This window comes from Rhyacophila brunnea, unplaced genomic scaffold, assembly GCF_057557595.1.
Source record: "Rhyacophila brunnea isolate RB1 unplaced genomic scaffold, BYU_Rbru_1.0 scaffold_22, whole genome shotgun sequence".
Lineage (NCBI taxonomy): Eukaryota > Metazoa > Arthropoda > Insecta > Trichoptera > Rhyacophilidae > Rhyacophila > Rhyacophila brunnea.
The window spans coordinates 32,500,955-32,517,022 of NW_028232882.1; the positions used below are offsets into that span (position 1 = coordinate 32,500,955).

Genomic DNA, 16,068 nt, shown 5'->3' on the forward strand with positions numbered 1-16,068 from the left:
AACAAAAAAAATGTAAATTCTAACTACCAACGTACTTCGTAAAAAAACAATAATATATCAATTCTCAATCCAATAATTGAGGACCTTGATAGAAGAACAACTTAAATCACAATTTAGCAAGGTTCATAACCTGACTACCGGCGTTCAAAAAATATTTCCGTAAATATTATAGATCGCTATATACATTTAACTTGGGGCATCTCACACGTAGTTCTTCCATCTGACATTATTCATTCATTTTCGTAGAATTCTAACCTCACTTTCATCTGTCAAAGTTGTGAGATATTTTGAAACATATTTTTTTTAACCATAAACAGACTCCATATAACACCAAGAAGCTGAATCAAACTTAGATGTTAGTAATAATAAGTTAGTAATGATTCAGAGAGTGATTATTATACCCAAAGTGAAATAATCTCATATTTACCCTATACTGACAATATTGTGACAAAATATTATATCAAAACCATAAATATCTAAATATATTATATACCAGTAAGAAAATGCATATCTCAGAATAAGCTTTTGAGGGTTGAGTAGTTCTTCTATCTAGTTCTTCAATTATTGAACATGGCAGTGATGCCATAGACAATAATATGTTTATTTTTGTATTCAAGTAGTTACGGATCTTCATGGGAATTCGATGTTAGTTGCATTGATTTTGTTATGATTTGGGTAGTATTTCATTTTGTCAGAGATTCGCATGTTTTAAAATTTTGGTTAAATTTAATAATCGTATGTACTGTTTCAAGTCCCTCTTTTAAATCTTCTGACTAAACGATTGCGCCATATGCGTCAAAGAAAATCACCGCTGTCTACTGGCCATTTCTATTTCAACAAAACAATGTCTAGTAAATTGGTTTGGTTGCAAACTAACTTGTTGGTTATATTATCTTATCTCTCAGAGTGATGCAGGGTCAAGAACATTTAGTCTGCTCTCTGTGCCATTTCTGTGTATACGAGTGTTCCATATTCGAGAGGATTTTGGTTCCTCGGATATATTGGACATTTGCAATACTCATCGCGATGATGCCATACGACAGATTGACTAAACATAAATGCTAAACTGGTAACTTAAAGCTCTTGCAGTCAACAAAATAACGTCATGCAATATTCTTATAAAACTGTTAGCCGACTCGCACATCAAAACTCGTCTCGTCTGCAACGTGTCAAATACGTCAATGTGACGTCATCGTTATTCATAAAACACACATTGCCAAAAATGAAGCTCCGCTGATTGGTCGAATGCGACTTTTTAGTTTGAAAAAAACATCTAGTGCTGCTATCAACAAATCGCATGCGTTTCGGGCTGCGAGTCGAAGACGCTATAACGCATACACACACCAACGAATTGGTCATTCCTATATCGGCTCGCCGGTCACTCCATTGAAATATCTAAACGTTTCGAGCAATGACATATTAATGTCATTGGTTTCGAGAGATTGCGTGCGACTGTCGCTAGGTAGAGTAAATACTTAATAACTTTGCACTCTGACTCTAGGATGAAAATTGTGTAATATACTTATTCTAAAAATATTTTTATAACATACCTATATTATTTATTTATTTATTATTAAAAAGAGTATTATGGCATTATAGCGATTGACCAATGCACCATAATACATAATAAATACAAATTATAAAAATGACTTAAATACAAATAACAACCAATACATATAACAAGAAAGTAGAAAAAAAGTATGTGCTTATGTAGATATTAAAGTAAAATAAAAAATACAATTATAAATTTAACCTATTTAACACGTCGAAAAACATGATATGGTTAAAAAAAAAAAACAACTTTTATGCTGCCATCAAATAAGTTAATCGCACGATACACAGCATCGTGAAACATCACATCCGTCCTGCGACGGGGTATCGTGAAGACCGTAGAGTTACGAGTGATATTGGTGGGAACATGAAAATTAATATTTGGCAATGTATACGGATTGTAAATGAACCCTCGACGAAGTTTGTCTATTTATTTATTAGGTACCTACTACATATTATTAATACAATTAAATATCATTTGATGTATTTTATGCGAGGTAATTATTCAAAGAGGCGTAGTAAAGAGTGCTAAAAAGTGCAAAGTTATAAAACGTATAGGTATGTACTCTAGATGTGCGCGGTCTTCATATGCAACATCGGATCAACGTTCTTAGAAGGTTTGATTTATGGCTGTGCGGCAGACGGGCGATTTTAGATGTGAGAACCGGCTTAGACAACTTTAATAATTTTAAGTAAGTCTTTGATATGCATGGCATTACACACTTTTTATAGTGACGCGGCAGACAGTTAAAATGGTATTGACATTTGCCAAAACTAACGCAAAATAAAAAAAATCCAGCTTAATTTGCAAAAGTAATTGAAAACAAAATAGACACAGTATTAAAATTTGCGTCGGTCGATAGCAAAAAACTGCACTGAGCACCTTCTTACCTAAAAATAGTTTTCAAACTGTAATAAAGATGAATGACGCTTTTTTCAGAGCCTGCAAAATTTGTTAAACAAACTTGTTTTTAGGCGATTTTGAATTGGGTTGTTTATAAAATCTTTGTCTTATTTATTACTGTTATTATTAATCTTGTCTATGGCCATACAAAAAGTATCTATAAGTAATGTGACAATACTTAAAATGTTGTCCGATCTGAATTCAGAGTCAGGTGCAGGATTATTTTAAATATTCACTTTGATGACGATTTTGGTTGGTTGTCGTCGTACCCATTTTGGATACGCTTGAGGTATTTGAAGGGGTCACTGGAGGAAATATTAGCCAGGTAGCACATACTAAATCGTTTCGACTACGACATGGTCATACATTAAAACGACAAGCAATATATCAATAAAGTTCTCTTCTGCACGTACCATGAGATGAGACCATGCTGAAAACTATTACTCGGATAAGTTTCATTCTTTATGTGAAGTTGATTGTCAATTTATTCAAACGATTTGTTTATTATTTCTAGAATATATGTGAATATCATATAATAAAATTATAAAAAAACATACTTAATAAAAAAGACGTAAGTATTACAAACTACTAAAAATAAATATATATCCTAGAAAAAAAATCAAGGACACCCGATAGGTATATAATAATATATAATAATTATTATTATAACATGCACATAAAGCACAAATAAATTAGCATTATGCCTGATTTTAGAGGGCATGTCAAATTTAAAATTGCAATTACTCCATAACATTATTTCGAGACTTACCAACTTTTGGCAGTAAACCCCACATCGTGGGGTTGCTGAAAAAAATTGGTGAGTCAATAATTTAGCTACAGATTATGTGTATATAGTATAATACACGCTATAAAAAAATTCAAGGTCATCCGATATACAGAACATGAAAAAAAGCACAAAGAAATTAGAGGGCATGTCAAACTTTCAAATTGCAATAAATCCATAACATGATTTCGAGACTTACCAACTTTTGGTAGATACCCCACATTATTCTTTATTTAAGATACGTTAGCTTAGTATACATATTAATAATATTGAAAAAATATTTTTAAATTTTAGACGGAGTGTAGTTTGAATAATTCACATATCGGATGAGAGCTAAAATTATATTTCAAACTTGAAATATATAATATAACACTATTATAAATAACTCGTAGAAACTTCTGCCTAGAGTGGGTAGACTGAATAAAATAAATTAAAAAAAAACAAAAGGAAAAGTTTTTAAATAAATTCAAAACTAGTAAAATTGATGAAACCAGTTAAAATGCTAAACTTGTGATCAAATTTAGTGAGTACATTCAAAATTTTGACCGATATTCCATCTTTTATCCAGTGAGGCGTTCACTACTGGAGCCTGAAAAAAAGGGTACCTACTTACAAAATTTTCAACGTATTTAGAATTTCTCGTCGTGGGCCGTTGAAAATGTTCCGCGGTCCCGTTGCTTTGTTTGGTCACACTGTAGATTTATTTTATTGGCAAGAATAATGCGTTTTTTAAGTTTTCATTATCGTATTTAACCAACCCAATGCCGATACAAATTATATCAGCCGTCTAGACTCTACTTGAATCTAGACAATTAGTTAAATAATATTTAACTATTCCAAATCCAAAATACATTATTCTGATATCCACTCATTTTAAAAAAAGACAAAAGATAGCCGCAAATACTGACACTTGTATACTATCCACTCATTCTATAAAAGCTTTAAAAAATAAACAAACGAATACCCATCTTCTGTCACTTGCATACAAACTATGTTTATATGATAATTTTATTCTTTAATGTCAGAAAGCGTTACAGCAAGATATTTTACCACGTTTTGATTAGCTCGTTTTCTTGTTTGTCCAGTACAAATTTTGTCTTGTTTGTCCAGTACAATTAATCTTGCAATCGATTTTTAACTAACTTCCCAACTAGATAGACATTTGAAACTTTAAAAATATATCAGAACATTAGAATATATTACAATGAATTATTTTGATACTTTTAGCCATCTTTAACAGAATTGAATTCATTTTCAGTTAATTCTGTTTTGTATGGAAAGCTATTTCGGAAAAAAGGGGGTCCTAGCAACTAAATTATTAATATATACGTGCGTGACTATGGAAATAAATATGAAATGACAAAATGATATTTCAGTATTCTATATTTATTTAGTATTTCCATCAAGTGCAAAAAAAGTATTTATTAATACATAGAATTGTCAAATTGATATGATTCAATAGAAAATTTAAAAACGTGGTATATAAAAAGTTCTTTTTATCCTGTAATTATTGTTTATTGATTTTACCACAAGCTTACCTGCGAAAACCGGTTTGTATCGGGAAGCCCGTATGTATGGACGGGAAAACTGTAGCTCGCGCTCGCGAAAAGCGAAAAGTAGTTTGCACGAACTATACCGCGCAGGCAAGTCGCTGCCGTCTAGCCGGCACTTTAGTGACTGTAGTTGTGTATTTTATGGATAATTCTATATGTTTGTCTACATTATTCTGCCGTCATACGAGTAAATGAAAATATGAAAAGGATCGTGATATTATATAAACCGGGTAACTTGGACAAACATCCCTGGGGTTAGGTTAGGTACCGATTATAATGAAGATTATAATAACGTAATAGCACTCAGTCAGTTAAAATAAACCTACAGAAAGATGTTAAATCTGACAGATTGTGGGAGAGATGGCACGATATTACAATCATTTAAACAGATTGATGTTCACTCACGGGAGACGCTTAGCAATGTAAAAAGTTGCCCAGATTCCAAATCCGTTTGATTCATTAACTTTGCCAAGAAGATTATTTTTAAGTCAATTAAAAACATATTATGACACCTTACATTTTTCTAAAATTTTAATATTACAGAAGCAAAGGTTACATTTTTAATCCTTATGTTCTATTAAATTTTTGTTTATGCGTGCACTTGTCAATTATATGCGTGGTGACATGTTTTGGATCGAAATTGTTTCCTCGTATATGGCTGCGAGAATAATCAATGTGCTCCCTAAACTCTCTTCATATATTTTGCCTCATTCCTGAGGAAGTGATCATTCAAATCACAGGCGTTTCCGATAATCTCTTTGCAGAGCTACCCTGTACTGATCGGTTACAAGTAAATTGTACGTAAAACATTTCACCGTGGCACAGTTCACCGTGATCATTTAATCGGAAAGAGATGACCGTATACTAAACGGTCTCCAATTTTATTGGATTCAATATGAATAGTAAATCAATTTTCATAACTGATTTTGGCAAAATTCATGAATTCAAAAATGAAAACCTAACCTAACCTAATCTAACAAATAATCCAGTATTATCAGCTATTTTCAAAATTTGTTTGCCGCTGGCTTCCTGTAAAGCTTAAGCCGACAAGAACCGTGTTTTATTAAGACATAAATTTTATTCAGTACTATTATACTACCCAAAGAGATTGGACGATCTTTAATATACGGCCATATATTTTCGATGCAACTTTTCACGGTGAAGTGTGATACGGCGAACTGCATACGTACAAGTTTCCGGACACGTATTTCGACAGGGTTATTGCCAGCGTCAACTATATTCAGGCCGTGACAATGAATTGAAAATTACGATGGTAATGCTAGTTATTGATTATCTTTGAATGTAAAGCAGTAACCGGTTCTTAATAAATGAAGACATCGATTGCATATTTCGGTCAAATTATTGGCATTTATTTCAATATTCAACAATCATCATTTTACTCCAAACAATTGCGTTCGAAGTATGGAGTTTAATTAATTTTATTCCTGATGCATCTAACTTGATTATTATGCAGTATCGTTCTCCATATCGCAGTTAATTTCCTGTAGTATACAGGTAAATACAATATAACCATTATTACCTCTTATCTAAGCCACACATTTTTAAAATTCTTATTACATGAGGTCAATATGAAAACACGATTAACGATTACGATCAACAAATTAACTCTATGGTTATTGATATATTTTTCATTCAAATTAGTAATACCCGATGCCGGTTGACGAATGGTTTTCAATAAGGCATATTTCTCAGCCAGCACAATTTTCATTTGACTAGATTAATTTGAGTGCCAAAGTCCTTAAGGGCCCACGTGCGCTACGTAGATCAAAATGGAGTTTTTATGGTATTTTCAGACCATAATCCTGGACATTCCTTAAGCATTGTAGATAATTAATATATATAATTTTGAAGCCTTATTATCCTCTATATTTATTTTAAACATTTGATGACTAATGTTTTAGAATATAGTCATATTTCAGTACGTCCATGTGCAGTGGTGTTAAGATTTTTTAGTTTTATTAATTTTTAAACGCATTTATATAACCATTAGTGAAATTAATGTTAACATTATATTATAGTGAAATATTTACGATAAAAAATTATATTTATAATCTCTGTGATCCAAAATTTGGCAAGAATTAGGCATTTTATTGTTCAAAAAATGGGCACGATTAACACATTTGAAGTTAATTCTAAAGATACTGATTATAAGCTATGTCTTTGATCATTCAAATGTGATAAAAATCCTACGAATAATGATTGTTTTATAATAATTATTAACATGATCTTACTCCCTACTTCATTTATCGTTTGTATAAATAGAATGGATAATCAGGCATCAAAATTATATAAATAGATTATGTACAACGTTTCAAAAATATCCAGGATTATGCTCTGAAAATACCATAAAATCTCCATTTTGACCTACGTGGCGCACGTGGGCCGTCACGTTGATAGTAAATGCGAGGTATCCATAAAGGTATCTAGAAAAAAATATACGCCCGATTAAGTCCGGGTGTAGTGCGTGGCGGTTGATTAACCTATGTGGACTCAAACACATAATAATTGAACAATAATTAATGATATGCGAAATTGAACACATCCTGAGGATTTAAACTAATGAAGTAGTCGCGAGACGACCAAACGACATGGATTGTGACCATGGCCCCCACATCCTGAAGCAGGCCCCCCAACCTATCGCCAAGGTTAAGGGCAGTGTCATATTGCACAGTAGTGTTTTCCAAATGATATTCCGCGGAACTCCAGGGTTCCGTGTAAAATAAAGGGTATTCAGTGTATTTTTAGCGATTTTTGGTATTTTTAAATAAATCCGCTTGGATTGTTGGTGCTCAGCATCATATTATAATGAAGCATTGATCGCGACCCCTTTTTCCGATAGTCAAGTAACATGCGACACTTCGCCATATTGAATAAAATATAGTCATTTTTATGAATCAGGGAACACGCAAAAAGAATTTATAAAATAAAATTCTATTAGAGCAAATTTGTCATGGCCCCCACATACGGAAGCGTGCCCCCAGACCAGGATATTTGGAGGGCCCCCCTACCTATTGCTAAGGTGAAAGACAGTGTGATTTTTTACATTAGTGTTCCCTTTGAGGTCAACTTAAGGGTTTTTCGTGTATTTTTAGCGATTTTTAAATGAATCAACTTGCTTTATTGAGTTGTCGCCACTCAGCATCATATTATGAAGCACTAATCGCCACCGCCTTTGTGGTGGTCAAATAACATGCGACCCTTTGACATACCTATTGGATAAATTGCATGTTTTTATAGTGAGGAAACACGCTAAAACTAATTAAGTATAAAATAATATTCTACACATGAATTATCATTTAAGTAACTATATCAATCTTCATATCAAATCAAATTGAATCACACATAATGTGGCACAATCGCACGCAGGCGACTTTTTTTACTATTAAAGCAAATCTGTGGTGTCTGTATATCTCACTTAACTAGCCATACCGGGCCCCCAGGCTAGAGCCCTGTCAGCCCCCCTTGTGGGAGCCATGAAATTTGTAGCATATGTTCTCACTTCACTGGTCTTCCTGCCACGCCGGGCCCCTCCTAAGCCCGGGCCCCAACAGACAACCGATCTCGAGTGTGGAAGAATATTGGATAAATAAACGGTTCTATACGTTTATCCTGGATACAGCGGCAAACACATTTTGAAAATAGCCGATACACTGGATTATTTGTTGGGATAACCTAACCTAACCTAACCTAACTTAATCTAACCTAAACTAACCCAAACTAAAAATAATCCAGTATCGATAATAAAATAATCGTCTTTTACTCCACATCCGTTAGATATTTCACTTCCCAATATACCTATCTGAGTTCCGCAGATATTATTATACTTTTCAAAATGAATTCACATTGTTAGTTTAATTGAAAACTCTTGATGGAAGAACTATACTTTAATATCATATGATCAAGCCCATTTCAAGTATCGGAAAACCTAAACGCTAAATAAAAAAAATATTTATAATTAAAATCTACGACAAATTAGTTTTCAGTTGATTATGTTGAAATATACATTTTAATTTATAATTTTCAATTAAGTAATATGCACCTATATAATTAAGTAAATTATTACCAATTATGTACCTACCTGGTTATATTAATACATTCTGTGAAACTAGGAAGATAATTGAATTGTTTTGAAAGCTATTCTTAGAATATAAGATTTAATGAACAGTTTTAATGTAATGAAATATAAAACATCCGTGACAAAAATGTTCAATTATTCTATAAATATTGATGAACTGTACAAGCGTTGAATTTAAGAAGCTTTTCCTGCAGCCGGGACTTATTTGCACTTTATGAACTTTTGAGGGCTTTAGTTAAACTTATCAATATATTCAAATTATTTGTAAAAAATCACTAGTTCTACAATTATGATCAATACATATTTTTAAATGTCAACATAATAAATGTAGGTATGTAGGTTTTTGCTATAAAATAATATTTAAAAAAGATTTAAATAGCTATATTTATTGATAAGCACCTACTTCTGTTTTTTTAATGTTTAAGAAATACCGGTATTCAATAATAAATACCGAAAAAACGGTATTGATATTTTCATTCGGTATTGCAATCCCTAAGTTCAATGGTAGACTCATCATTAAAATTAAACAGTATAATGTATAACTTACAGGTGTAATGAAAAGCGACGCAGGTTTGAATACTCCTGGCTTCACGCGATGTCTATGAAGAAGTGTGTCAGTGTTAAGGTCGAACAATAGGAGCTGTGGAGGGCAGACCTGATCTTCACCAATTTTACCAGCGTCGAGGACCCATAGTCTGGAGCATGCGTCAATCTGAAAATTACAATGACGCAATTTATAATATTATAATTTCAATTAAATTTAATATATTTTATTGTCCGGCTCGAGTCAGACACGAAACACATCGGCGATTTTCTTTAACGTAACTAATTCGTCAGAAAGTATAAAAAGAGAACTTCAAACAGTCCAAACGAGTCAACAATTATTAAAGATACATATTTCTTGCTTATAATATATGTTTAAAACTCAGAGTAATGATATTATATAGAGTTGGTCTATTTTTCGGCAAAATGAAGTCATGTTTCTAGCGTATAACGCACAGTAGAACAACGATTTGATTATTATCAACTTAACTAATACCATCGTGTTGCTTCTCAGTACGACTACCAAATTTAAACACAACATAGTTAACCTTATGTTATATTAAAATAACTAAATATAGTTACCATTAACTTTATGTTTAACACAAAAACAATAAATTTCAGCAACACTCGCAGTTTTTAAATGCATGAAATCAGCCAAATATATTTTTTTTCCGGCGACGTTTTCAATTTTTTTTACAACGTTTTTATTAGCTCGTATTCTTGTTTGTCCGGTGGTTTTTTGTCCAGTACAAATATTGCAATCGATTTTTAACTAACTTACCGACTAGCTAAACATTTGAAACTCTTATAGAACACGATGCCAATGCATTCTTATAATACTTTTAGGCATCTTTAAGCAGAATTGTATTCATTTTCAGTTAATTCTGTTTTGTATGAAAAGTTATTTCAGAAAAATCCGTAAAAAGTAAAAGACGGGGGTGGTCCTAGCAACTGAATTATTAATATATACGTGCGTTACTATGGAAATCAAAATGAAATGTCAAAATGACATTTTAGTATTCTATATTTGTTTGTTTTTTATTTACTTTATATCAAGTAAAAGTTTGAGCATATTGAGCATAATAATTCAACAGAAAATTTAAAAACGTTATATATAAAAAGTTTTTTTTTATCTTGTAATTTAAAATTCAGCCGTAGAAATTCTACCTTACTCGAACCCTAACGCATAGAGCGGTGATATAAGCGTGCAGAATGCTTACTCACTCACACTTATGGCTCGTTTTTGTTTAGGCCTTGGTTTTAAACGATTTAGATTTCACAGAACAAACACTCTACTATCATTCAACTATTTTAAAATCACTACCACCTTATCAGAGTAGGTAGACCATGCGTTGCTAAGAGACAATAAATTAAGGTAGAAACTGTTAATATTATGTACCTACATTTTTAATCATGTTTGTATAATTTACACAAAGTAAAAATAATAAATTGTTCAATTTTTTTATCGTAAGAGGCATCAAAACGGCAGCTCTCGCGGTGCAGTGCGTAAGGCACTGTCATTTTATCCGGGAGCTCATCGTTCGATCCCGGTGAGGTCACAATATAATATGTATGAGATTCTACTGTGCGTTATACATGAGAAACACGGATTCATTTTACCGAACAATAGCCATTTTCTTTATATTATTACTATGACGGTAAAGCAGTCGCAGACACCTCGTTGACCATAGACCCCGGTCTGGTAAAAATAGAAACTTAACTCATTTGATCCTGTCTCTCCGAATAAATTGTGAGAAATTAAACAGGGACATTTTTACAACGATGATTGAACTAGCTGAAATGCTTACCGATATCCTGAAGACTGATGACATTCCATCGCAGTTGGTCCCCTGGTTATCGTGCCAAGAATAGTCAGGATAAGCTTCCAGCTTAGAGCCTCCCACTCCTACCTCCTTAGTGACTACACCCAGTGTCATAGGTCTGCCAATGCTGAAACGTGGAATCGTCACAAAAATTCTTGTCTTCTCGCCTGAAATGTGACAAGAATATTGAATTTTATTAAAGATCCAACCATATTATCTATCAAAATGTTAAAAACATTCTTTTAGGAGACTTTTTTTCTTTATTATAATTTCTGTAAGTACATTTTTATAGTGATGATATTTGGTTTAATTTTAAACTTATATTATTCATTATGTAATATTGTTTTAGGTAAGCCCACAAAAGTATCTATGTGAAATCAGAATTCTTGGGATGCTAGCTCAATTTCAAAACTGGAGATTTTAGGATTATACTGCTTCATCTATAATCTATATTATGCACTCCCTAGATTTTAGCGATGTATTATGTATTTTGTGTTTAAAATTCTATCTTATTGTTTAATTTGTATTTATATTTTGAATTATTGTTTTTTTATTTAATTTATTTTCTATAAAATTATTTTTTGCTTTGTTTTTTCCATTACCTTGTTTTTCTCGAGTTGATTTACACCTGTAGGTACTTTTTATTCTAAATGTCATATTGTGAACGTCTTGAATTAATAATTTATTATATTGTGCTCAATGTGTCTTTTTTAAATAAATAAATACATATACTATTTTATTTTAAATAATTGTATTCCAATTACATTTTACAACATGTTTTATAATTAATATCATGAAAAAATTAAAAAATGTACAATATTAACAATTAATAGAGATAATATGGTAAATAAAAAAGTTGAGTTGTCAATTAATACTATTAGGTAGAGCAGAGTTATTTAGCTGTGATACATCGTTTATGCTCGGTATTCTCCAATTTTCGGTATTGGCAATCGAATAGACCCGTCATATAAAGCGTCTGATATGTGTAACAGTGATAGCCCGCCAGATTGAATTGTACCCTTTAGTATATTATTCACAGAACAGATTAATAAATAGAATTCTGTTATAGGCTATACTCTATACGCCAAATACACTATATTTTGAAGCAGGGTTTTGAATGTGTGAGTGTCCTAAAAAAATGTACCACACATTATAGAGGTGCAATAGTGTTTGTTGCAACCTTCAAACGAAGGAATGATGTATTCTTGAAACGTGTAAGTTTATTTATCCAATATTCTTCCACACTCGAGATCGATTGTCTGTTACTCCACACCCGTCAGGTATTTCAGTTCCCAATATATCTGAGTTCCCTGATATTATTACACTTTTCAACATGAATTTACATTGTTAGTCTAATTGTCAATACTTGATGGAAGAACTATACTTTAATATCATAATATGATCAAACCCATTTCAATTATCGGAAAACCTAAAAGCTAAATAAAAAAAAATATTTATAAATTAAATCTACGCCAAATTTGGTTGATTATGATGAAATAATATATATTTTAATTTATAGATATCCATTTATAATAATTAAGTAAATTATTACCAATTATGTACCTACCTGGTAATATTAATACATTCTGTGAACCTAGAAAGATAATTGAATTGTTTTGAAAGTTATTCTTAGAATATATAAGATTTAATGAACAGTTTTAATGTATAATTCAATGATTTCATGTTTGATTGACAAACATGATAGGTACTAGTGATTGTCTTTTATTTTAACTATGTAATAAATTAGCATATATTATTTATTTACAATCTGTGTTTATTATTTATTGTTTTATTGTTGATGTATTTTGTATTTACTTTTCAGTATTAATCCTAGCATACTTTCGATTCACCTGTTAAAGTGGATGATTGCCGAACCCTATTGGCGACCATAGACAATGAATCAAGACTATTTGTACGAGCTCTACCTATTCTTATATCATAATATAATATATTATAGTAAGACTACACCCACAACGTACCGCCAAAGTTCTTACCCTCTGCCCTACTATACACACAAAAAATGAATATTTATGTTCCATTCAAATATTAGATCGATAACAACCACGGTTTGCGGCGTCTTATTGCAGACTTGAAGATATCTTCACATAGTTTAACATGATGTATTGTTTTACCCTTTTTTTTTACATATTATGATTTGTAAATTAATTATAACTATCTATTTTTGTTAATTTTCCGTGCTCCTCTCACTCATGCGCATTTCAGTCAAATCACACTAGAGTGCGTGGTGGCCTCAGACCTGGGCATATGCTCCTGAGACATTACAGGAGTAAAAAATTGCCGATGCTTCACATCCGAAAGTGACGCTTCGTGACACGCTTGATTATGATTATTAGATAGCCACGTTAGATTAATGGTGTCAATATATACTGTACGTCCGTATATACTGGCAAATATTAATTTTCATGTTCCCACCAATATCACTTGTAGCTCCACGGTCTTCAAGATACCTCGTCGCAGGACAGATGTTATGTTTCATGATGCTGTGTATCGTGCAATTAGCTTATTTGATGACACCATAAAGGTTGATTTGTTTTTTATTAACTATATAATGTTTGTGGACGTATTAAATAGGCTAAATTTATAATTGTATAAATTATCATATTTCATTAATATTTACACATGCTGTCTTTTTATTGTTATTTGTAATTAAGATATTTTTATACATTTGTATGTATTATGTATTATGGCGCATTGGCCAATAGCTGTAATGCCGTAATACTCTTTTTTATAAATAAATAAATAAATAACGAAAATGTTACTTTTTTAAGAGCATTGTACTGAACCGCCCTTAATTTTAATATTTGTGTATTGTAACCGCATTCGTATTTTTATACGAAATTTCGGGTCTACGGAAAATAGACGAAAATTATGCGCGAAAGAAAAACTTTACAGAAAAACGTTGAAAATTTTATCTTGAGTATATTTGTATGTTATGAGTAAATTTGTGTACGTATACCAGTGACGAGGGGTAGAGGAAGGCTGTTTATATTCGATATAAACAGTGTACACTAAAATTTGTTAGATGTTGTTGGGAAGTTTTTTTTAATTCAGCCGTGCCCAACCAAACCTTAAGGGGGTACATGCCCGTCGAAGGTCAAAATTGAGTTTTTATTGTATTTTCAAACCATGATTCTGGACACTCCTTAAACGTTGTAGATAATCTATTTATATAATTTTAAAGCCTTATTATCCTTTATAGTTATTTTAAACATTTGATGACTGCATAAAGTATTTTTGCTACATAAAATAGTATTCTTTTAAGCCTCTCGCTCTAATGTTTTAGAATATAGTCATATTTCGGTACATAGCTGTGCAGCGGTGTTAAGATTTTTTACATTTATTAATTTTTAAACGCATTTATGAAACCATTAGTATAATTTATTACGAGATAATTTTTGTAAAATATTCACGATAAAAAATTATATTGATAATCTCTGTGATCCCAAATTTGACAAGAATTAGGCATTTTATTATTCAAAAAATCGGCAAGATTAACACATTTGAAGACAATTTAAAAGATATTTATTATAAGCTATGTCTTTGACCATTCAAGTGTGATAAACATCTTATGAATAATGATTGCTTTATAATAATTATTGACCTAAGAATAAGGTAGTGTTTTTTTGAAATACGCCATTTCTTTTGTCATTCCCCAGTGGTTAAGCTACAACATACGGCCGTAGCCATAAATTGACAAACTATAATTGAAGTAGGGAGTAAAATGATATTGACGCGCGTGTTTGAACCCCCCTTAATAATTGATAAAAAATATTCTTCTATCTATAAAATATCGAATATTATGTACTTATGGTCCAATGGCATGATTTTAATTTCAGGGTATTTGCCGGGAAGGTTTACTGCATTGTTTGGTCGCCATTTTGGTAAACATGAATTTTGACAGTTCATATTTTGAAGTTGTGAAGTATAAGCGTGGCAAATTTATTATGGAAAAATATTCGATAAACCAATGTGTTTTAATCGTAAAAACATTTTATCAACATCAACCATCAATAGTTATTGTGACAACTAGAAAATTACGTAAAGTTTTGGGTAGAAATAATTTGATAGATAAACGAATTTTTGACTATTATATACTATGGCTTGAATTAAGCAGGGTCTAATTGAATTTTAAAAACTAACAAACACTATCTACACATTGTTGTCTAAAGTTCAATGAAAACAAATACATTTAACTGACAAAGTTTAGTGTACAACCATTGCCGACTCAAGTAGAAAGCCGATACATTCACAACGACTGGTCCTTCTTTTTCCGCCCCACCCGTAGTTGTCTATGGATGACCTGTCATTGCCTGCCATTGTTCTATAGAGTGCTCATACTGACGCGTCTGTCGTATTCACACAGGGAATGATTTGATTTAAATATATGAGTTACATGATAAATAATACGATAGCATTAACACACCTTCTACAAATGTAATGCATAGATCAATGCAACATATTTTTTGGAAATCGATATTACCACCGGTATTTGTGTGAAGGACTAGTCTGACTTTAACAATTGATGAATAACAGGAATGTATATTATTTATAAATAACACTGACAGTTGATATATTTGATTTGAGATTTTTTTATAATTCAATTTGAAACGAGAAAAAGCGAGTCAATATATCAAGCAATCTGGGATCTGATTTTGACAGCTGAACAGTGGATCACTCGTCGTTTGTGCAACAAGTTATGCTCAGGCTTTATTAATCTAAAGATGGCACTGGTACAATCCTTTGCTACTGAGGCATACGTACCATAATAATAATTAATGCAGAACTATTCTAAC

At 31.7% G+C, this 16,068-nt stretch overlaps 1 protein-coding gene across 2 annotated transcripts in view; it reads right to left on the bottom strand.

Annotated features, from left to right (window-relative positions):
* Positions 1-16,068, bottom strand: part of LOC147070371 (royal jelly protein-like protein) — a 78,456-nt gene that overhangs the window by 16,534 nt on the left and 45,854 nt on the right. For both annotated transcript variants that reach the window (XM_085949803.1, XM_085949805.1), the window contains exons 4-5: positions 11,240-11,421; positions 9,436-9,600 (exon numbers count right to left, since the gene is read on the bottom strand). In XM_085949803.1, the coding sequence (XP_085805929.1) occupies positions 9,436-9,600; positions 11,240-11,421 (347 nt within the window). The remainder of the gene's footprint in view (positions 1-9,435; positions 9,601-11,239; positions 11,422-16,068) is intronic.